At 35.7% G+C, this 25,008-nt stretch overlaps 1 protein-coding gene and 2 non-coding genes across 3 annotated transcripts in view; all 3 read left to right on the forward strand.

The window, feature by feature from the left end:
- Nucleotides 1–25,008, forward strand: part of SLC35F1 (solute carrier family 35 member F1) — a 491,181-nt gene that overhangs the window by 347,775 nt on the left and 118,398 nt on the right. The window contains exon 3 of the mRNA XM_049771361.1: nt 21,519–21,646. Coding sequence (XP_049627318.1) covers nt 21,519–21,646 — 128 coding nt within the window. The remainder of the gene's footprint in view (nt 1–21,518; nt 21,647–25,008) is intronic.
- Nucleotides 791–892, forward strand: LOC126007615 (U6 spliceosomal RNA). The gene has a single exon (XR_007495141.1). It is a non-coding gene; the product is annotated as a U6 spliceosomal RNA (small nuclear RNA).
- On the forward strand, nt 7,900–8,035 carry LOC126007901 (small nucleolar RNA SNORA51). Its single transcript, XR_007495374.1, has one exon. It is a non-coding gene; the product is annotated as a small nucleolar RNA SNORA51 (small nucleolar RNA).

Below are 25,008 nucleotides of genomic sequence, written 5' to 3' on the forward strand. Positions count from 1 at the left end.
AAACTTATCAGAAGAATTGATGAAAAGTTGTGCCAGAGTGATAGTATAGCGAATAAGGTGCTTATTATGCATGCCAGGTTTGATCTCTGAGCAGTCCTGTGCACTACTGGGTATGATGCAAACTAAACAACAAAAGAATTGATGAAAACTTTTTATTTACTTTAAGTGAATAAAATATATGTACCGTATACCAATTTTTATTTGAACAGCCCAAAAATTGAACATAGGTTAGCACTTTATTTAATATAGTCATGATTTTAGAGGATCAAAAGATTGTGAAAATACCATTTTACAGACTAATGTAGACTATATGGACATATATAATTGAACTTTAAAGTAACAGCTAACCTTAGGTTTCAACATTATAAAAACATAATGTCTAAATTCCATTCCCATCCCTATACATGTAGGAGAGATCATCATTGAGTGATCATCAATCTGCAGCTGAAGATCTAGAATTTGGAAGAACCACTTTGAAATGAAAACAGTGGGGTCAAAATAATGGGGAAAAATTCTCTGTCGTTAGTTCATGAAGTATATTATTTCACTTATGAATCCATTTGATTAAGAAAATATATCAGAGGCCAGTGAGGTGGCGCTAGAGGTAAGGTGTCTGCCTTGCAAGGGCTAGCCAAGGAAGGACTGCAGTTCGATCCCCCGCATCCCATATGGTCCCCCAAGCCAGGGGCAATTTCTGAGCGCTTAGCCAGGAGTAACCCCTGAACATCAAACGGGTGTGGCCCAAAAGACCAAAAAAAAAAAAAAAGAAAGAAAGAAAGAAAATATATCAGTGCTGCTTCTGTAGCACATATACTACAATAGGAATGATGCAATGAAGATTAGCATGGCCTCTGCTCAAGGATGACAAATTCTACAGCATTAGGGCATTTGCCTTGCATGTTGCCGACCCAGGGTGGACATGGGTTCAATTCTCAGCATCCCATCTGGTCCCTGGAGTTTACCAGGAGTGATTTCTGAGCACAGAGCCAGGAGTAATCCCTGAGCACCACCGGATGTGGCCAAAGCAAAACAGAAACGTCATTCTTACTTTTATATAGGAAAAAAATACTTCAAATATACTTATGTACTAAAGTTTCTAGCAATAGTGTTTATAATATCCAAAAAGTGGAAATACCCAGGTCCACTGACAGATAAATAAACTAAATTTAGTGTAAACATACAATGAAATGGACTATTTAATCTTTAAAAGGAATAAAATTTAGACACGTGACAACCTGAATTAACTTTGACAACATCAGTCTAAATGGAATAAGCCACACACAGAGACAAATTTTATAGAATTCTATTTAAATGTTAAATTCAAAGACACAGCAAGTGGAATAAAGGTTTCTAGTATCTGGGGGAAAGGGATGTAAAGAGTTATTACATAAGTGGTGCAAAATTTTAGAATGGAAAAAATGTTCTGTAGATGAATAATGGTAACGCTGGTAAACAATATTAATGTTAATACCCATAGCCTGTTCACTTAAAATCAAATGGACAAAAAACAAATTAAAAAAACAGAAAGAAATATGTCATCAATTTTTTACCACATACAGAATAAAATAATCATGGGGAGGAGAAAGTACATCACCTCATCCTAATTCAACAATTGGATTATTCCTTTTGAAACTGCATCCTTCTCCTTTTTTTCTTGCCAGATTTCAAAGTCAAAAATCCAACAAGTCTTTTCTCTCCTTTCTTTGCCATGGTCACTATGCAAACATGACTCTTCTTCACTATTTTGTTCCACAAAAATATTAGGATTAATTGATTCCTAGCCAAGAAATGAAAACAGAATCAGTCTATTCCTCAATGGATTCATAGGAAAACTAGTAATAAGAGGGAATACTGGAAGAAGAACCACGCTAGTTCCGTAAGGAGTTTGTTACACATGAAACATTCATGCATATGGTGTGATCAGCCACTAGCACTTTGCACACAGAGGAGGAAACACACATATTTGTTTGATTAGGAATCAGTTTTTCTTGTCTGTTTCTGTGCCTGGTTGCCAACTCAGTAATAAATCATCCTTGAGACCCTGAGGGGAATATACAACTTTAGTCCAGGCCTTAATTTAAACTGGTAGGATACTGCAAGGTCAGGTGTAATAATTTCCTCTCTAGAAATGTTTCTTTTTGCTCCCTTTTTTTTTTTATTAATCTGTTTTCTTGCCTAAGGCCAGTCAGATGTTAAGTATGACTGAGATGTCAAGAAAAAAATCAGATACTCCCTGTCCTGGCTGGAACTTAGAAGGTCGGAAAGCCTAGTGCAAACAGCAGCTGCACAGAATGAACAGACAGCCCAGTCTTATTTCTGAATTTGAATTCAAACCCTGGAATTTGGATTCAATTATATCAAACTATTTATGAATCTAATATTTTTTTATCAAAGAAGAGATAGCATTTCAGAGGTTACTCAGAAAAATATTTAAGCAGAAAGGAAGCAGAAAATGTGTTTACCAGCTTTGTGTTCCCTAAAGACCAGAGTAAAGAAATATTGAAATGGCCCTTATTCACAAACTTGTTCAGAATAAAGTTTTTTTTTACTAAGAAGTTAGCAATATTTTTAGCTTATATTCTCAGTGAGGTGGAAATCCACAAATTTCAGGCACCCTTCAGACTTCAGTCTTAACCTCACTTTATGATAGTTTCAGTTGAAGTTATATGCGAAATTAGACTTGATTTAGTGGATGTGGGTAGTGGATATTCCTTAGTTTGGTCTTTGAATTAGTTCCAAGATAGGAGAAGAAGAGCTGAAAGGTTGATTAAAAACTGTTTTAGAATAGCTTGAATTGTCTTCTAAATTTACAGTAAGACTCTAATTTTAGTCCTTGCTTCTGACTTGCTTCCTATCCTGACTACTAATTAAAAGTTAGAGTTCTATTAATCGCCTTCAAGCTCTTATTATTTTTCTGTGTCCTACATACAATTCAAATTTCACATGAATAGTTATCAGGATTTCAGAGATGCATTCTGATTAGTTTTGTTTCCTAAGAGTTCTCTTTTCATCAATAATTAACCTCAAGTCCCAGAACTGTTTTGTTGGTTGGTGCTCAAAATTACTCAAAATTACTCAAATGTCATTCTTCTGTATGCCATCTGCTATATACAAGACAAGTATTCTTGAGAGATATTTATCATTTATTTTAATTAATTTTGTTATTATTTCATTATTGGTTTGTAAGACTTTATTTTTAGGAATACTTTCTTATACCCTCCCAAATATATATTATTTCAAATTAATTGCATGCAGGCTAGAGCAATAGTACCCTGTGTGGGTAAAATGCTTGCCTGAACACAGTGAACCTAAGTTTAAGTCCATTACCTCAGATGATACGTCGAGCCCCTGTAGATCAATGATCTCTGAGCACAGAGCCAAGGGTAATCCTTGAGCACTGCTAGTTGTGTCTTCCCCACCCAAAAGAAATCAAACAGATATCATTGCTTATGCACATTAAATTGCCAATGTGTGCCTTCCACAGCCCATTGAACCCTCTCCTCCAGTTCTATAGTTAGAATTTAATTGTTTGGCTTTGTCTGTTCACTTTCCTTGATTCTTTGTATCACACATGATAGTATTTATCTCTTTCCTGATTTATTTTGCTTAACTTCGTGATCTTTATCTCTGTCTGTGTTGTCACAAGTAGAAATTTTTCATCTTTTTAATAGCTAGACACTTATCTTTTATTTCTCAAGATCTATAATCCATTGATAATTGTATATTCGAGAACAGGACCTCTTTTCAAGAAAAAAACATGTATTCTTTGGGTATTTATTGTTGTGGATTTTTAAAACTATAATAATTTAAAAATTTAATCTCTTTTCAGGGGCTTACTATTTTTATTTTAATCAAAGTATATTGCATATCTTTCACAATAATATTTTAGGTACATAGTGATATTGAATCAGGGGTGTTCCCACCACCAAAGTTGTCCTCCCTCCACTCCTGTTCCCAGCATATATCCATATCCCCCTCTTTTACTCCCCAGGCTGCTATTATAAGTGGTCCTCTCTGTGTCTAGTATGTTGTAAATTGGGTATCAATTCTTTTGTCATTGGCTTTGGATTTGGTGTTTAAGTTTGATCATATTTTTATTTCTACTTATGACTGTTTGGTCTTGGTACCCTCCATTATTTCCCTCTCCATTTGAGGGGTGGATCAAGATGGTTCAAGTTGTGTGGTTAAGTTTGAAGACAGGAAAAGATAATAATAATAATAATAATAATAATAATAATAATAATAATATAATAAAATGTGGCAAAAATCAGACAAGCAAAAAATGGGAGGAGTCCTTCTAGAGGCTATATCTATCAATTTCAGAGCAGAAGGGTAAAAGGAAGAAAACATAAAAACAATACAAAAAAATAAAAGATAAAAAATATCAAACAGAAAACTCGAAAAGCACTAGAGCAATGTAGACAGCATCCACACAATAACAATGGTCCTGAAATAAAAACAAACCAAAGCTCAAAAATAGATAAATAAATAAAGAGGGGGAAAAAAGAAGGGGGCAAGGCCAGCGGGGGGGAGAGGGGAGGGAGGGAGGGAGGGAGGAAGGAAGGAAGGAAGGAAGGAAGGAAGGAAGGAAGGAAGGAAGGAAGGAAGGAAGGAAGGAAGGAAGGAAGGAAGGAAGGAAGGAAGGAAGGAAGGAAGGAAGGAAGGAAGGAAGGAGAGAAAACAACAAACTACAACAATAACAAAACTAAAAGAATTGATTTGTGTGACTCCTTTTTTTTTTTTTGCATAGGCATAGTAAATATTGGGGAATTAGAAAGGGAATTCCCTTTGCCTAAGAAGTATACTGTCATGGGAATAACTACAGGTCTCAGGGGCTTACTTTTATATATATTTTAATTAACATCAGTATATTTTGTCATAATTGTCAGTGAGCATAACTGAATCACTACTGTGATAGTTGAGGCTTAATAAGCAAATGAATAAATATTTTTAAAGTTAAAGCTCCCTAAAATGTAATATAAAAATGTAATAAAAGATTGTTAAAATAGAGGCCTTAAACTCTCTTGACTAGATTTGTGTTGCATATGTTTCAGCATTTCTTTAGAACAGAATGTCAAGTATATTGGAATCACCCGTATCCCAACTAAGAGTATATTATACTTTTCATTTACTTTTTTTTTTCATTTACTTTCTCTTTCTCACTTTCTTCTCTCTTTCCTTCATATGAAATAGAGTGATTTAGGAAGTGAATATTTTGGGGCCAGAGAGATAGCACAGAGGTAGGTCATTTGCCTTGCATGCAGCTGATCCAGGACAGACTGTATCTTGAATCCCTGCATCCCACACAGTCCCCTGTACCTGCCAGGAGCGATTTCTGAGCACAGAGCTAGGAATAACCCTTGACTGCCACCGGCTGCCACCCCAAAAAACAAAAACCAAAAAAAAAAGTGAATATTTTTATACTTTGTTAAAAAGTCAATAATGTATATCATAAAATTCTAACAGAAAACACTGATAAATACTTAAATTTCCACTCTTTTAGAACAGAAGAAATACACACATACATCATTTTTTAAAATATAAGAATATGAATAGGTTTCAAAATGTATAAAGCAATATATAAAGAATTCATTCAGAGAAATCAACTTTGGTAAAATGGAAGAAGATTCTTGAAAAACAGAAAGATAGGGCTTGGAACAAGGTTTCTAAGAGTGCATTCTTTATCAAGAACCCATCACTTTCTTGTTCTCTGGTGGATACAGAACAGATGTCTGATTGACTCCTATAACCAATGTGATTCTAGTTACCAGCAAGCAGGTAAGCAAGCCATAGAGCCTGAATGCTTAAGGAAGAAATAGCACCATTTATTTGATGAAATAATTAAAAATTTATAAAATGGAATAGGATCAAGGGTAAGTAATGTCATAGTTCTAAGAATTGTTTTAATGCAGTTCCTGAACCCCAGCCAAAACCTGCTGAGGAATAATCCAGAATCTAGCACTTTGCAAAACTCCCCATGTTATTCTAGATCAGGCTCAAATTTTAAAATAAAACCAGAAAAATCTGTGGCTGAGGAGTGATGGGAATGGCAAAAAATATAGTTTCATGAAGAAATCAACACATGGAATTTCATAAACAACGAACACACTGATTTATTATTTTTAACAAATATTTTACTTCTGTTGAATGCTTAATTCTAGGTATATACATATGGACAGATTTAGTAGCATTTAATACAATCTCTTTGCATCCTGGCCCTACAGTGCCTGTCTGATTCGTGTGATATCTATAGCTCTATGTTTAGGGCAGCACAGGACTTAACATGAGATGGATCATAGATTATTATTCTCCATCATTTTCTTTCCTGGATCTTGACAGCCACAATTCAAATCATGCTATATCTTAAAAATATGTTAGATATTAATGTTCTTAACCTTAAAAGCATCTACCTGAGCACAGATTTCCTAACATTTGAGAAGAGTAATTTCCTTACTAGCAGCTTTATGAAACTTATGTGATTGACACTGATGCTACACTACACCTTCAAAAAAGTTTCCCTACAAGGGCTTTCTGTGATTCAAATAGCCAAGCTTTATTCATAAATGAAGCAAATAGGACAGAGATTGTGATGACCATTAGCACAAGAGCAATGCATCTCATCAAACACAAAGTGCTTGAAATTGAACAAGAAAGCTTCTCAGCATCAGGAATTTATCAAAACCTCTACTGGAATAGTTGCCAAGGTTTACGCTTGACCTTCATGACTGAAATGAACACATAGAAATAATGAAATTTAAACTTATATAGTTGCTTGCTCTTAAGGAACACAGATAACTCAAGCAGTTAGATGCTTACAATGTCTGTCGGCATACAAATACTACATTCACTATATGTCATATATATCATTCATTTGCTCCTACCAGTATGGCTCTATTATCTTTATTCTAGCTAAATAGTGGAACTTCTTACTTTCTTTTCTCGCTTTATCTCCCCTCTCTCTTTTTATCTTTATTTGTTTTCTTTCTTTCAGTCATTCATTCTTTTTTTCATTTATGGTAATGTTCTACTGAAAGCCTTCAAACATATGACAATAGAATAGTAAAAAAAAAAGCCAAGATATTATATCAACAAGTTTCAAATTATAGTTAGAATAGTTTCCTTCTCCCCCTCACCACTTCACCCTTCCTGTGTTACATTAAATCAAATTCAAATATTAAGTCAATTTATTTATAACCATACCAGCATACATTTAAAAATAGCATAAAATAACATAATCATGATTCCTATGATGCCACTTAAAATTAAGAGTAATTTCAAACATCATATTAGTGTTCAAATATTCAGTTGTTTATAAATATTTATTGAAGGGAGGGCAGGTCAGGACCACATCCAGTAGTTTGCTCTGTGGTTGCTCTTAGGAGTACAGAGGGGGCCATATGGGACTTGAACTCAGATGAACCCATATTCCCCATAATCTAAATATGAACTCTAATCCTTTGAACTTTCTCTCCAGCTCTACAGTTTGTTTTAAAACAGTAATAGATTCACATTGCAAAAGAACAATTTTTTTAAATTCTATTACTCTATTGACTTCTCATCTTTCTTTTACATTTATTACAATATGTAAGAGGAACTCTGAAAAATGAAAAAACATTTGTATAATGATTCTCAGAGACAAAATAGAGGAGGACTGGAGGGTCCAGCTCCTGAAATGAAGCTCACCACAGGGATTGTTTAGTGCAGTCACAGAAATAATTATACTGAGAACTATCATAACAAAATGTGACTGAATGAGGGAAGTAGAAAGCCTGTCTAGAGTACAGGACGGTGTGGGGTGGGGAGGAAGGACACTTGGGATATTGGTCATGGGAATGTTGCACTGGTGAAGGATTTTTTATATATATATATTAAAAAATCAAAAAAGAAAAGAAAAGATAAGGCCTCCCAATTCTTACCACAGGCTATGTTCTTCTTTACACTGACTGTATAGAAAGAGGAGGTACAGTAAATGCACCCAGTAAACACCTCAATTCAGGCCCTTTGCCTGGTCTGTATTGTGAATTGGGGTAGAAAAAAAAAGAAAAGGGTAATCAGAGACTACTTTGAGAAACTATGCCACAAAATAAGAGAACCTAGAAGAAATGGGTAAATTGTCGAAAGAAAAAAAAAAAGAGTAACTCTGACATTATTCACTAATTCTCAGACTATAGCACATATAATTCCTTTGGACCAGATGCAGATTTTGATATATATTTGTGGCTGAGCTGAGATTCTACATTTGTGACAAGTCCTTGCTGATTACTCTTCCTGAAACCATATCCTAGACAATGTAAACATTGCTGATTTACTCTTCCTAGAGTATTTTAATATGCTTTTGATAGAGAAACGGGAATAAGCAGAGTGCGTTTAGAAATTAACTCTAAGAAAAGGAATTACTCATCTGGAATGTGACAAAATATGCCCAGTAACCTTAATAACAAAGATGACTAGACACCAGAAATAATCATCTCAACATCCTTATCCGTGTTGTACCAGTCTGCATGCTGTAAAGTTAATACAAAGTGTTCACTCACTCAAACATTGTTAAAAAAAAATATTACAAAAGGATGATGCTGGAGCAGTGGTGCATTTGCTTCGCATGCGCTAACCTAGGAGGGACCGCGATTCAATCCCCCAATATTCTATATGGTCCTCCAAGCCAGGAGAGATTTCTGAATGCATAGCCAAGAGTAACCCCTGAGTGTCATCGGGTGTGGCCCAAAAAGCAAAAAAAATTAATAATAATATAATTAATAATACAAAAGGCAAAAGCTCTGGAACCTTCCTTAAGGAGAACCCTCCCATAATCTGGGAGCTTCCTTGCCTTTTTTTTTTTACTTCTCTTTTCTAAAACAAAATGTTTTCTGAATCTGACCATTGGATCTCTTCTCCTTTGTATTTAGTTTTCACTGCTTGAGGAAAAGAACCTGAGAGCCTGCAGTCACTGTAACACTTTGATGTCTGTATTTTCTAAATTGGTAGTTGAGTTTAGAGACTTAATGAGATTTAGCTTCTTCGTCTTGGTCTTGTTCTTGTTCTTGTTCTTCTTGTTCTTCTTGTTCTTGTTCTTGTTCTTCTTCTTCTTCTTGTTCTTGTTCTTGTTCTTCTTCTTCTTGTTCTTCTTCTTGTTCTTCTTCTTCTTCTTCTTGTTCTTCTTCTTATTCTTGTTCTTCTTCTTGTTCTTGTTCTTCTTCTTCTTCTTCTTCTTCTTCTTCTTCTTCTTCTTCCTTTACACGATTTTTGATCTTCATCAAGAAACACAAAATGTAATTCTTAATTATTTTTGTAAAGCTAATAACTTGACCTCCAAGAACTGTATCTATTAATTCATTAGTAAGCACCAACAGAATGACATTGAATATTTTTATTTTTTATTTTATTAACTAGACAAATTCACTATTAGAAAACAAGTCTTCTCTCATCCACTGCTAAGTTATTTAAAAGTGGAGTTTGTAAAAGTATCCTGTTGTGGGAGGGCTGAGTGTCCAGAATGATAAGAACTGGAAAATGTCTGCTCCTTTAATTGGTCCCACAATTCCCATGAGGGAGCTGTAAGCTTGTACCTGAAACCTACTTGAACTGCACACATGGGAGCTGGCCCTTACCACTCAAATTCTGGGGAAGCTATGGTCCTCTTTTTGAGGTTATGGTCTTCACAGAAAGAGAAGTCAATTTCAATCTATATCCAGGTGCCGATTCCAGTCTTTTGACACAGAAAATAATTTTCTTTTCTTTTTTAAATATTTTTTATTTTTATTTATTTATTTTTAAATATCTTTATTCAAGCACCTTGATTACAAACATGTTTGTAGTTGGGTTTTAGTCATAAAAATAAAACACCCCTCTTCACCAGTGCAACATTCCCATCACCAATGTCCCCAATCTCCCTCCCCCTACCCCTGCCTGTATAAGAGACAGGCATTCTACTTCTCTCACTTATTAACATTGTCACCATAGTTGTCAGTGTAGTTATTTCTCTAATTGCACTCACAACTCTTTGTAGTGAGCTTTATATCGTGAGCCAATCCTTCCAGCCCACATCTCTATTGTCTTCGAGCATAATTACAAAAAAAAAAAACTATCTTCAAAGACAGATACGGGACAAAATAGTTTTATTGAGGGAGGACACAGATTCTGAGAATAGATATTCTCCAGAAAATGGGAGAGAGGGGGGGATGAGAGAGAGAGAGAGAGAGAGAGAGAGAGAGAGAGAGAGAGAGAGAGAGAGAGAGAGAGAGAGAGAGAGAGAGAGCAGTAAAAGGTCAAAAGGTAAAAGGAATTTTTGCCCAGAACAACACAGGCACCTCAATGGAGGAGAGTACTATACAAGAGAGATTATGTGCACATTAGCTCTGGATGCAAAGACCCCACAGTGGAGTGCCCTGAGTGCCTTGGTAAACTGAACAGATGTCTTCCTAAACTTAGGGTTCTCTGCTCATTTCAGAATTCTCTGCATAGAAGAAGCTTTTTTTTGCTCGCGATTGCTAATGAGAACATTTGAGCTTTGGATATTTGCATTTAATCTTTTTGGGGCGTGAGGGGGGTCACACTCTGTGGTTCTCAGGGGTTACTTCTGGCAGGCTCAGTGGACCTTATGGAATGCTGGAGATAGGACTTGGGTTTGTCCCAGATCTGCAAAATACCTTATGCACTGTGTTATAGCTCTGGCCCCCTAACCTTTAATCTTATCAGGGGCTTTGTTCCTGCTGAATTTTTCTTGAGGAGGTCTAGAAGGTTTTGAATTGAGTGGGATATTAAATTGTAATCTCAGTCTGCTCTTAAAACTGAACTTGGAGATTTGGAATATTAGTGTGTGGTGTACCCCAAGACCCACCCATATCTGGGAGGAGTTTTGGGAACCGGATAATAGGTGTAACTACCTGCAAGACCTCCCATTTCTGGGAGGGGTCTGGGAAAGGATAGATAAACCTCTGAGCCAGGGGATTCGGCCCTTTTGCCGTTTCTCTCTTGGCCCTGCTTGGCTTCCTGGCTTTTGGATCTTTGGGCCGCATGGAGCCCAAAAGGAAAGATGGCTAACAGGAGATAAGATGCAGGGCTAGCAAAATATTGCTGAATGCTTGAAAGGTTGACATAGGCCACACACCTGTGGTGGCAAGGGCATGAATAAAGATGATTCTTCCTGATGGCTGCGTGTGAGTGAGTAATTTCACCTGGGCCTGGAACTCGCCGGCTGCATGGAGGTTGCAGAGCCATGTGGGCTGGATGGCATCATCCACCATCCAGCCCCATCGTTAATTATTTAATGCAACATTAGTGGTGGGAATGTTGCACCAGTGAGGGGGGGTGTTCTTTACATGACTGAAACCCAACTACAATTATATTTGTAATCAAGGTGCTTAAAGATATTATTATTAATAATATTAATAATAAAGAAATAGAAAGAAAACTGAACTTGGACATTTGAAAGTCTTGATCATTGACCTGGGGCAAAACAGAGCTGGACTAGATGATTCCTTTTCGGATCACTTTTTAATTTTATATTTTTTCTGAAATTCTTTTTCAAAGGAACTTCCCTAAATGTCTACCTTAATCCTAAGAAGAAATGATAATAGACCTTTATTTATTTGCTTAAAATAATGTGTTGGTTTATTAATACATTCCAACAGTAAACAAGTTCTGACACTTTGAAGTCCAATTCAGTTGTTATATTCATCTAAAGGACTCTTCAGGTTGCCTCCAAGTTCAAGTTCTTTTTTCTTCCCTTTATTTCTTGTGTGTGTGTGTGTGTGTGTGTGTGTGTGTGTGTGTGTGTGTGTGTGTTTGTGTGCATGCGTGCTGTACCTGGTTGTGCTCCTGGCTTATTGCTGAGAGTCACTTTTGAAGATGATCAAAGGCCTATATTCAGTGTATCCTACAAATAAAGTATTCCCTCTGAGTATGCCCTCTGACCCATCGAGCTCTCTCTCTCTTTCTCTCTCTCTCTCTCTCTCTCTCTCTCTCTCTCTCTCTCTCTCTCTCTCTCCTCTTCTTATTCTTTTCTTTTAAAATTTGAACTGGGGCCTGGGTAATAGTACAGTGGGTAAGGCATTTGCCTTGCACGCAGTCGACATGGGTTGGATAGCTGGCATCCCATATGGATCCCCAATCATCTCTACGTGATTCCTGAACCAGTCAGGAGTAGTAACCCCTGAACACTGTCAGTGTGGTGCAAAAACCAAAACAAACATAAGTAAAATTGAAGCACCATGTTTGCAATATTCTTAATGATTTGGTATTATGTATACAACATACAAACACCTCAGCCTCCAGTAGAGTGTTAACTTTTCTCCATCATTATCTCAGTTCTCCCCCTCAAAGAGCCTCTGATCCCCACCCAAGCGCTGGCTCATTCCTCATGTTAACACCATCCTGATCATCTTTTTTTGTTTCCCTGTCCTTTGGTATAACAAAATATTTCAGGCTTACTTATCCTGATCCAGATCCACAATCAAAATTAAGTTTTCTTCTGAAAAAGGTATTTTTCTTCGGAAAAAAAAAAGTATTTTAAGATAATGAACTGGGACTATGGTGTTTATTTCTACTAGGTTAGCAAAGTGAAAACTTCTATAGCCCATATGCAAGTTGTTCAACATTTCCACATGGGAATATGTATGTATATATTTCAAAATATACCAATAATGGGTATATTTTAGAGATAGATAATTCTTTCCTTGCATCTCTCAGAAAATTAAGCCTTATTTTTTACTAAACTTGATTTTTTTTTTGCTTTTTTGCCACACCCTGTGACGCTCAGGGGTTACTCCTGACTATGTGCTCAGAAATTGCTCATGGATCAGGGAACCATATGGGACACCAGGGATCAAACCAAGGTTCGTCCTAGATTGGCCGCATGCAAGGCAAACACCCTACCGCTGTGCTATCGCTCTGGCCCTTAAACTTGATTTCTAAAAGGCAAATACATAGAAATATTTATGATTTGTTTTATTAAACATAGAGCTTAGCAAGTGGCACTATTTGAAGTATAGTGAATACTTAGCCAAAAAAGTCAGTAAAGATTATAAGCAAATAACTCAACTTTTCTAAATCTAATTTTGGATCTGAAAAATAATTTTCTCATATGACTGCTAATAATAAGCTAACATTTACCAAGCACTTACTGGAAGTCAAGCACTCTACATATATTTTCTCATTTAATCTTTATAGCAACATTTTCAAGTAGGGTTAGTCTCGCTTTATAAATGGGTAATCTTTCTCAAGGTGACACAGACAGCTAAGTGGCAGAGTGAACACTTAAACACAGGTTACTCTGGTTCCAATGTTTTTAACATAGAGTATTGGATGACAGTTAAATAAGAGAATGAATATATGGTGCCACTAGCCCAGTTCCTGACAAATGGTGTCAGTGAAAAATAAATGTCAAGTAATGTTAAGAAGCCTTGGTATCTCAGTGTTTGGCATGACAAGTGAGAGGTGACAGGGGTGGGGTCAGGTGGTAGTGATTATAGGCAGAGAAGAGGAAGTGGACCAGCTGTTTGCTTTACCAGGGCCTTTGTCCCAATGATCCTCTTGCTAATTTCCCATGTTAGGTCAAAACTATGTGTCTGCTATGACAGATGCTCTCATATCAGAGCTCAAGGTCAGTCCTCAAGAGTTTAGACTGGCTCCTTCTGTCATGTTGTCTTTTGAAGTGGCAGGAATCCAGAAGCAAACCTGCTTTGGCCTCTTCCCCTTACATCATGTGTCATTAGCTGCTACACAGCACTTTGTTCAAAACAAAATTCACAAAACTGACAGATTCATCTGCTAATATTGGGAGACATCAGAGCCAATTATAGGAAACCTCCAAAAGGCAAGTAGGGTCACTTTTTATAAAATGGGACATAGAAAAGGAAAATAGGCTTGTCATTAGAAAGGACAAATACATTTTCCTCTCAGCAGGCTTGCTCCAGAAAAAAGAGACATTTATATTAGTACATAGTTTCATTATGATTGCTTTGAATAATTTCAAATAAAGGCATTCAATGCCCAAGCAACCAACCCATCATTAACCATTTTGAGCTCCTGATAGCATTTCTCATTGTAAGTGATACTCTGATAATGACAGCAAATTGAGATGTAAAATTTAACATTTTGACACTCTATGGTATCAGATAATCACATATATTGCTTAAAGTCACCTAGAAAGGAAACTTATTGTTCTATTTTTAATCTAGCTAGACCTGAAAGATTCTGGTTTGATTATTCTGAGAATTTTCTTACATGGATACAACTTCTTAAGCTAGAATAGTACTACAATAAACACAGGAGAGTAAATATCTTTCCTCAATAGAATTTTGGAGCCTTTAGTGTGGACGCCAAGAAATTAAATTTGGGGTCATATGGAAACTCAATCCCTAGTTTTATGGAAAGTATTCATACTATTTTCCAAAACATTTGACATTCATTGTTACTTTCTTTGATTTTGGGGCCACACCCGGCGATGCTCAAGGGGTTACTCCTGGCTGTCTGCTCAGAAATAGCTCTTGGCAGGCACGGGGGACCATATGGGACACCAGGATTTGAACCAACCACCTTTGGTCCTGGATCGGCTGCTTGCAAGGCAAACACCGCTGTGCTATCTCTCCGGGCCCCATTGTTACTTTCTTTGTACTTTATCCTTATACTCAAGTTCACATTATGATGTATAATTGGTCACAATTCTTTTTGGGGAACAAAGGACATGTTTGTTTCTTTATATAGTGAGTATATTAATTTTGTTCACTTTACTGAATAAAGAAAATTGTTTTAGCTTTACTATTTTTGACTATCTACTGCTTTATTTTTTAAAGGTGATTTATTAAAACCTATATCTTAACTCATTCTTTTTTGACATTCACTGGTGAATACTTGCTTTCTTTAGAGGTTCTAGAATGCTAGGTGCCACTGGCAGCATTGAACTATAAGCCAAACAGATGTCTCTTCATTTAAGTAAGAGTCTCACCCAGTAGAGGGCTTCATGTTTGTGTATTGCGTACTGAATTTTATTCTTCCACAAATACACAGTTTATCTTCACATGATCTAATATAATTGTCTGTGAAAATGCAATGTCAAGAATAATGCAGCTTCTTTACTTTTGTTTTTGTTTTCTGGCCACCCTGCAAGTGTTCAGGACTTATTCCTGAATCTGTTTTCAAGTATAATTTCTGGCAGTGCTTGATGGTTATACGAAGTTTGGTGAGAAACACAGACCACATAAAAGACACCTTACCAGATATATTATTTCTTTGGTCACATATAATAATATAATTGTTTCCTTAACTGAATTCATCTCAGTTGCTCTCTTGCAATACTTTCACTCTGCATTCAAGCCCCCAGCATTAAGTATTAAGTATTAAGATTACTATGAATGAATAAAGCATTTCTAGTTTTTAGTCATTGCCATGACTATGTTTTATTATTTGTGCAAAACTGTTTTGTTCTTTCATTCATTAATTGCCAACTGACTTACTTCACCTGTTTGACCATGTTGTTATATCTAAGGTTTCAGCAGTAGATATGCCTTCTTTTAACAGTAATGCTTGTAATTATCCTTCATGTGAGTTCATGCAATCTATTTGAAGTTCTTATTTTACTAATGAAGAAAACTATCATAGATAAATCAGTCATGGAAACATCAAGTCATTGATACTTTACTGATAGTTCGAATCACATTTATTGCAATTCATTACAGGGATGGGCACACAACCTGTGCAACTCCAGGGATGCCAGCACCACTGTATTAGTGTTATTGGTTGCTCCTGAGTTGGCAACAGATTAATTTTGGCAGGCTGAATTCAGGTAAGTTTGGGAAGGTCAGACAAAAGATTATTTAATGAGAAATAAATGATTGTTGAGAACAATGGTATAATATATAATCAGTGAGTCAAAACAAAGTATGCTCATGAGTATAAAATCTAATATCAAATTATTATCAGTTCAAATCCTAGCTCATCTGTGTGACTTTTTCACAAGTTTCTTAACTCTTCACTTTGGTATTCTGTAAATAGTGTTAATAGTAATATAGGATAATTATGAAAATTAGTTTATATGTGTAAAGATTGTAGACACTGATTGACACGTAGTCTCGTGAAATATTTGTTGCAAAGAAGTTTTTAATCAGCTATCCCATCACCCTGTTGCTGCTTCATAAATTAAATGAATCATAAGATCAAGATTGGTAAAAAAATATTCCCCTCTTGTCTCAATTATCTCATAGATATTGCATCTGGAAAACTTTGTTACTTCAAATTAAAATAACACTTATATTCTACTTCTATACTTCATGATTCTTTAAAAAGAGAACAAAAGCAAAATTAAACACTACAAATAAATAACTGCAAGTTTATTCTTTTTGTTTTGTTTTGTTTTGGGGTCACACCTGTGACACTCAGGAGTTACTCCTGGCTATGTGCTCAGAAATCACTCCTGGCTTGGGGGACCATATGGGATGCCAGGTATCAAACTGAGGTCCTTTCTAGTTCGGCCACATGCAAGGCAAATGCCCTACCACTGTACCGCAACTCTGGCCCCTACAAGTTTATTCTTTACTACATTGTTCTTTTTTTTTAATAATTACCTTTATTTAAACACCGTGATTACAAATATGATTATAGTTGTATGATTACAGTCATGTAAAGAACACCCCCCTTCACCAGTGCAACATTCCCACCACCAATTTCCCAGATCTCCCTCTTCCCCACCCCCCACACCTGTACTCGAGACAAGCTTTCTATTTCTCTCATTCATTCACATTGTTATGATAGTTTTCAGTGTAGTCATCTCTCCAACTGCACTCATCACTCTATGTGATGAGCTTCATGTCATGAGCTGCACCTACCAGCCCTCATCTCTCTTGTCTCTGAGATACTGTTAAAAATGTCTTTCATTTTTCTTAAAACCCATAGATGAGTGAGACCATTCTGTGTCTTTCTCTCTCTCTCTGACTTACTTCACTCAGCATAATAGATTCCATGTGCATCCATGTATAGGAAAATTTCATGACTTCATCTCTCCTGACAGCTGCATAGTATTTCATTGTGTATATGTACCACAGTTTTTTTAGCCACTCATCTGTTGAAGGGCATCTTGGTTGTTTCCAGAGTCTGGATATTGTACTACATTGTTCTTAATAGTGGAAAAAAAATCAACTTAGTTGTCAGAGGAAGGTTGCATAATCTGTGATGTAAACATAGAGTGGTAATATGTATCATACCAATAAATAAAATAATGTTACATAAAACAATGGGGATGCATTTCTAAAACAATGTTAATCATAAAGATCTTAAATTTTGTTTTGTTTTTGGTTTTTGGGTCACACCCAGCAGCTCTCAGGGGTTACTCCTGGCTCTCTGCTCAGAAATTGCCCCTGGCAGGCACAGGGGACAATCATAAAGAGCTTAATTTTGGTGATAGAATGGCTATGTTAGGGTCATTAAGCTATCACTTTAAATTCTTAATGTTATAACTGATGTTAAATTAGTTTAACCTGTGTACATATGTTTAAATTGTCACCAAATTAAATTTACTAGAAGTTTTGTATGTTCTAACTACAAAACAATTTTGATTTCTTGTAATATGTATATTTTATGTGCTTCAGTTACAAAAAAGAAGAGAGAAAAATAAAATAAAATAAAAATGTTTGTCATAAATGCAGGCAGGGCCATAATGGAGAGGGCAGAAAGGAATCTGGGGACATTGGTGGCAGGAAATGTGCATTAAGAAAGGGATAGATATTGGACATTGACTACAATTCAATCACAAATAACTTTGCAACTGTGAATCTCACACGAATTAAATTAAATAATTTATTTTATTAAAAATAATAGAATATGTAGAGATTGGTACCAGAAACTGGGATTTTATATTTTGGTTCAATTTAATTAGGCCACTTTCCCAGTCGTACTTGGGAAGCCACAAGGTACTAGGATATGAACTTGGACTTTGTGAATGCCAGGCATTCACTCTAACACTGAATTCTCTCCTCAGCCCAAACAATAGGACTTTTAAAATATTTCCATCAATTATGACCATTCAGTCAAGTTGAGAATCACAATTTATGAAATAAATTCTGAGCAGTATGTTGTTTTACTGAAAATGTAGGCATGAAGGAAGGAAGAATGGCTGTACAAGAGAATTGCCAAAATTAGCTTTCTATGAGTAAAAGGCCTTAGGGATTATACCCATCAGCTCTGAATTTAAGTGCAAAACCATAAGAAGTATGAATCATATTCTAGAACTGGCTTCTGACATATTTATACTAGCATTTGATACTTTTTCAACTCAATTGTTAATTTTAAAACACTTAATTACAATATATTTAATATACTAGATATTGTGGCTGCATACATTAAGGGATTTGCTATCTCGCCATTTTTTAATATAATTTTTATTTTGATCATAGTGTCTTACATATTGTTGACAATAACATTTTAGGTACATATTTACATAAAATCAGGGGGGATTCCCATCACCAAATTGTCCTCCCTACACCTCCGTTTTTGTCCTACCTCCCATTTCCTCTTCCCTCACCCCCAGGGCGGCTAGACTATGTGGTCCCCTCTGTATCCAACCCACTACTTAGTAGTCTTGCACCTGTTTGGTCTTGATGCCTCCCTCTAACTGTAGGCAGGACTAGCTAGTTCAAGTTGCATGGTTTTGCTTGAAAAAGAGAAGATAAATAAACTGGGGTAAGAGTCTAATACTCCAAAAATGGATGGAATTCTTCTAGAGGCTCTCATCTATATCGATAAGCACCACTAAAAACAGACGAAAAACAAAACAAAACAAAAAAAACAAACAAAAACAAACAAACAAACCAAAAACACGCCATGGTCTTGAAATAAGAAACATGGCCTAGCACATAATGAAAGAAGAGAAAAGAAGAGAAAAAAAAATAAGTATAATTGGGGACAACGATTTCAATAGTCACACCCAAACAGAGAAATCGACCAAAATAGATAGGTAAATAAGAATAATAATAACAATAATAAATGAAGGTTAAAAAAAAAATATATATATATATAATAACCAAGGTTTTGTGCTTTTTGTATTTTTGTTTTTTCCCCTCCTGCCCTGGCACAGTAAATATTGGGGTCATTCAAAAAGGAATTCACTTGGCCTAAGAAATATGGGGTTTCTCCGTCCTTGGAGTATACTGTCATGGGATCAGCTCTAGACTTTGCTCAGGCTCATTTATTCTCCCGGTGGTGTTTTTTTTGGTGTGTGGAAGACTTCTGCTCTGTCCAGGGTGATACAATCAGAGCTCTGTGTTTAGAGGTCTCAGTATCTGCACAAATCCTGAGGTGGGACTTATGATGACGTCAGTCTTTGTGGTTCTAGAGGTTCTGTTACCTCAGTGTCGTTTTAATCCATCTTCTGTGGTTGGTGATCTTGGTCTTTGCACTGAACCTAGGATGGCACCTAGGATAGCGTGTTTCTTTGTGCTTCCAGAAGCCCCATTCTGTTGCAGTTGTCTCTGTCAGACCTTTGGGACTGGGGATCATGATTATTGTGCAAGTCATTTTTTTTTTTTTTTTGTGGCTTTTGGGTCACACCCGGCAGTGCTCAGGGGTTATTCCTGGCTCCAGGCTCAGAAATTGCTCCTGGCAGGCACGGGAGGACCATATATGGGACGCCAGGATTCGAACCGATGACCTCCTGCATGAGAGGCAAACGCCTTACCTCCATGCTATCTCTCCGGCCCCTGTGCAAGTCATTTTTAAACCATCAGTCTAGATACAGTGTCTTGGTAATCATCATCATATAAAAGAAATATATAAAGTTTGGTACACATTCCTAATTGGAGATTTGGCAAAGAAAAATAATTTCAAAAGGTGAATAGAAGTGAGCAGTTCCTTGAGATAAATTGTTTAGTGGAACTGGTGCAAAAGATATGTTAAAAGCGGTATCAAAATAGAGTCCAGAAAACTATATTTAACAAAGAGGTTTGCGCCAACTACTACAATCTACACTGTGACATTTCTTATGTATCTAAAAAGCTTTATTTTATGAATTCATAGGTTGTAAATACTCTCTTGCAAAAGTTATTGGAATAAGACTAAACATGAAAATCACGAGTTCAATGTACTCTCAGTGGCCCAGAGACAAATGAAGAAGTGAATCAAAGTAGATGTTTTGAGTCCCTTTCTTCCTCTCTCTTTCTCTCTCTCGCTCTCTCTCTCTCTCTCTCTCTCTCTCTCTCTCTCTCTCTCTCCCCCTCTCTCTCCCTCCTTTTTTTCCTCTTTCTTCTCTTCCTCTTTTCCTCTCAATTTTTTTTCCTCTTCTCTTCTCAATTTCTTTCTATCCTCTTTCCCCTTTCTCTGTCTCTGAATTTACTTATCTGGGCAGAAAGTGGCCATAATTTTTTAAGGCAAGGTCTGTCAGGGTAGGTTGAGGGTGCGGGACATTCAGATGAGGAACTTAGCTTGCCAATAATTTAACATGTGTGAGTTTGGAAGCAAAACATCCTGTCAGTCTTTCAGATGAGACACATTCATGACTGACAACTTGACTCCAACTTAATGAGATCTTGAACCAAAGGCATTTAATTAAGCTGCAGCCAGAAACTTGACTCACATAATCACAGAAACGATATTTTTGTTGTTTGAAGCAGCTATACTTCATGATACTTTTTATGTAGCAATAAATAATAATACTGTCCCCATTCTCTTCAAATTTCTGCTTATTCCATATATTCTGTGAAAACCTCACAAGTTAGCTCTAAAAAACTTTAATATCTTTATTTAAACACCTTGATTATAAATGGGATTGTGTTTGGTTTCAGTCATATAAAGAACACCCCCCTTCACCAGTGCAACATTCCCATCATCAATATCCTAAATCTTCCTCCTTTAGCACCTCAAGTTATCAAAATTTACTTCATTACTGACATATATAAAATTTAAGATAAAGATCTAAGGGATTCAAAATCGATTCTGATGTGACCAGCTAATGAGGCAAGATGTGAATTTTGCAATTTTGGCAACACAAAGAGCATAATTCTGTGGCATTATTTTTCATTGGAGAGTTAATTTTTCAACTTCTCTTACCGTTATCCACAGACCACCAGAGTGTGATGTAAATCTTAAAGTTGAGTCAGTACTCAGATGGCATCATAGGGTTTTATTGCAAAGCTCCTGCCAATGTTGGTGAAATATTGTCTTCATTTCTATTTTACCACAATCTGAAGTTTAGCATGCTTTTGAATTGTGTGTTGATGAAAAATTTCTCGTGTTCTTTTCCCTTATAATTACACAATGTAATTTTTTTGCTTTAAATATGTATGAGGAAATGTTTTTAAAATAAACTAAAAAATTCTCATAATTTCTGTCATTTTCAGGAACAGAAATAATTGGAAGGGTTTATGTCTATAATGAATACTATTAATTAAGTAAATCATTTTCCATCACTCTGAAACATTGATTCATTTAATTAAATAACTGGAAGGTATAATAAAATAGAATATTATTCAGAATCCTTCTAAATATATATCTATTGTGTATTAAGATCCTAATCTACTTCATTTGACTTTGTATAACAGGAGAAGAAAATCTTCTGGCAATTTTACGGCGAAGATGGTGGAAATACATGATCCTGGGACTTATAGACCTGGAAGCAAATTATTTGGTGGTCAAAGCTTACCAGTATACAACCCTAACCAGTATCCAGGTACACATTATATATTATTTCCTTAACATTTTAAATTTCCAGATGTAGGATATTTTTAGTTTAATCATGTAATCTAAATATTGCTCTATACGCTTTGCAACAGGAAGGAAATTGGACATATAAAATTAACTTGAACTTTACTTTTTTGGAAGGGTCTTGGGGGTGGTCACACCCAGCAGTGCTCAGGGGTTACTCCTGACTCTATACTCATAAATCGCTCCTGGAAGGCTCAGGGGACCATATGGGATGCCGGGATTCGAACCACTGACCTTCTGCATGCAAGGCAAAAACGCTTACCTTCATGCTATCTCTCCGGCCCTGAACTTTACTTTTCTTGTTGATATTAATTTTGGAGGATTTTGGATCACACCGAGCTATGCCCAGATTTTATTTCTGGCTATGCTCTAGGGATCACTCCTGAAGGTGCTTGTCAGACCATCTGGGGCACTGGGGGTTCAAACTGGGTCAGCCATGTGGAAAACAAGTGCCCTTTTAACTGTACAATTTCTTGGCCCCTGCCTCTTCATTCTTTAGAAAGCATTGCAATAAATATTGACAATATTAAAAAAGATTTGTAATTTATGACTCAGAAATAATTTGTATAAAAATTAATAATATTAATCATAATAATAAATCTACTTTTAGGGATGTGGTTCAAGAGGCTTGTGAGGACTTAAAATTAGATTCCCCAGCACAATGTGGCCACTTAAATACTGCTGAGTATAGTGGGTGTGTTTCTAGTGGCCCTGAACATCACTGGGTGTGCCTTCCAAAGTACAAAAAGAATATAAATTTTTATCATGATTTAAAAAGTGTTAGTATATATTAATGAACTTTGATTATATAATCACAATGTATACCCCTTTTAGCTTTCCTTATGTATAGATTTTGCACTAATGGAGCAGAATTATTCTTAAATTCTGTGTTTAAATGTCAATAGCCTCTATAATATCTATCTCTGTTACATATACATACACACAATTTCAAAATAGTTTAGGTTTTTACTATTTTTACCAGATACCACTTACACTTTTTTATTTTAATTTTATTGAAATTTACCAAGTTCTTCATAATTGAGTTTCATCACAATGCATCAGGGGCAATCCCACCACCAGTATTGACCTCCCTCCACCAATGTTCCCTAAATACATCCATACCACCCCTGGCCCCCAGCATTGCCAGTATATCAGGCACATTTTAATTTTAGATTGTTAAAGTTTGGGTGTATTGATTTCATTGTTGTTGTCTAAATATTTAGATATTTAGTTCTGTATTTTTAAATACTAAAAATGCACCTGAGACTCTTGATTCCCTCCCTTTCATATATGTGTTTCTCCTCTTCCATTCAGTGTCTTTTCTTCTCCTTGCTATACTCTGGGGTCAAGGATATTAGAGACAACTTCGATTTGCATCATTGATTTTTTTTCATGAAGTTATTCTAAATACCACATATAAGTGATATCATTCTGTATTTATCCTTCTTCTTCTGGTTTACTTCATTTAACATAATATTTTCAAGTTCCATCCATGTAGCTGCAAATTGCATGGTTGCATTTTTCCTTACATTATGTAGTATTCCATTGTATATATGTTCCACATATTTATGATCCACTTGTCTGTTGTTAGACATGTAGGTTGTTTCCAAGTCTCGGCTATTGTGCTGAGTGCTATAATAAATAACAGTGTGCATGCATTCTTTTGGATGAATGTTTTATGTTCTGGGGAAAGATACTCAAAAGAGGGATTGCTGGGACATATGGCAGATCAATTTTGGTTTTACTGAGACCTCCCCATACTATTATCTATAGGGATTGGACCAGACTTAATTCCCACCAACAATGGATGAGGGTTCCTTTCTCAGCACATTCCCTCCAACAGAGGTTGTTCCCATTATTTTTGATATGTGCCATCTCACTTGTGTAAGATGATATATCAATGTTGTCTTGGTTTGGATTTCCCTATTGATAAGTGATGATGAGCACTATTCATGTGTCTGTTGGCCATCTGTTGGTCTTCCTCAGAGAAGTGTCTGCTCATTTCTTCTCCCCATTTTTGATGGGGTTTTTAGGTTATGTGGACTTAACCCTTGTAAATACTTTGTATGTCTTTAGTTATCAAACCTTTATCTGATTTGTTGAGTGCAAAAATTATTTCCACTTGTCTTCTAATTTTATCCCTTATTTCTTTTGGCATAAAGAAATTTTATAATTTGATGTAGTCTCATGTATTCAGATTTGATGCTATAGTTTTTGCCATTGGCATTCTATCATCAAAGACTTCTTTGAGGTTTAAATCTTAGAGTGTTAAGTCTATGTTTTCCTCAGTTATTTATTAATTTGTGTCTAATATTAAGGCCTTTAATCCACTTTTTATTTACTTTTGTATAAGGTATAAGATATAAATCAATATTTAATTTATTACACTTAATTATCCAAGTGTTCTACCACCATTTGTTGAAGAGACTGTCTTTATTCCATTTCAAATCTGTAGCTTCTTTGTCAAAGAATTGACCATATACTTGGGGGTTTGTCACTGGATAATCTATTCTGACTCATTAGTTTGAAAGTCTTTATTCTAATACCATGCTATTTTAATTACTATGGCTTTGTATTAGCGGTTCAAATTAAGTAATGAGTTACCTTCCAGTTTCTTGTTTTTCAATATGGATTTGACTATCCAAGGTCTTTTATATTCCACACAAACTTTATAATTGATTGTTCTAAGTCCTTGAAGAATGTTTCCTGAACTCGAATATGAATTGCATTTAATCTATATGGTAGTTTAGTTAGATGGTGATTTAATGATATTAATTCTTCCAATATGTGAGCATGTAATGTTCTACCATTTCCTTAGGTCTTCTATTTTTTTCTTTTGTATTTTGAAGTTCTTATAGTATAGGTATCTCATCTCTATTGTAAGGTTGATTCCTAGGTAGTTGGTAGTTTTGGACACTATTTTAAATGTTATAGACTTTGATCTCTTTCTCTTCTGAGTCGTTATTTGTATAAAGAATGCAACTGTCTTTTGTATATTGACTTTGTAGCTGGCCACTTTGCTGTATTGGTTTGTTGTTTCTAGAGCTTTTTGTGGACTCTTTAGGGTCATCAATGTATATTATCATGTCATCTGCAAATAGAGATAGTTTGACTTCTTCCTTTTTGATTTGGATTCATTTGATTTTCTTCTCTTATCTGATTGCGATTACTAGGACTTCTAATATTATGTTGAATAAAAGTGGATACAGTTGGCATCCTTGCATAGTGTCTGACCTTAGTGGAAATGCTTTCAGTTTTTCACTATAGAGGATATATTAGCTGTGACTTTTTATAGATAGCCATTACTATCTTGAGGAAGGTTCCTTC

The sequence above is a fragment of the Suncus etruscus genome, chromosome 4 (assembly GCF_024139225.1).
Source record: "Suncus etruscus isolate mSunEtr1 chromosome 4, mSunEtr1.pri.cur, whole genome shotgun sequence".
Lineage (NCBI taxonomy): Eukaryota > Metazoa > Chordata > Mammalia > Eulipotyphla > Soricidae > Suncus > Suncus etruscus.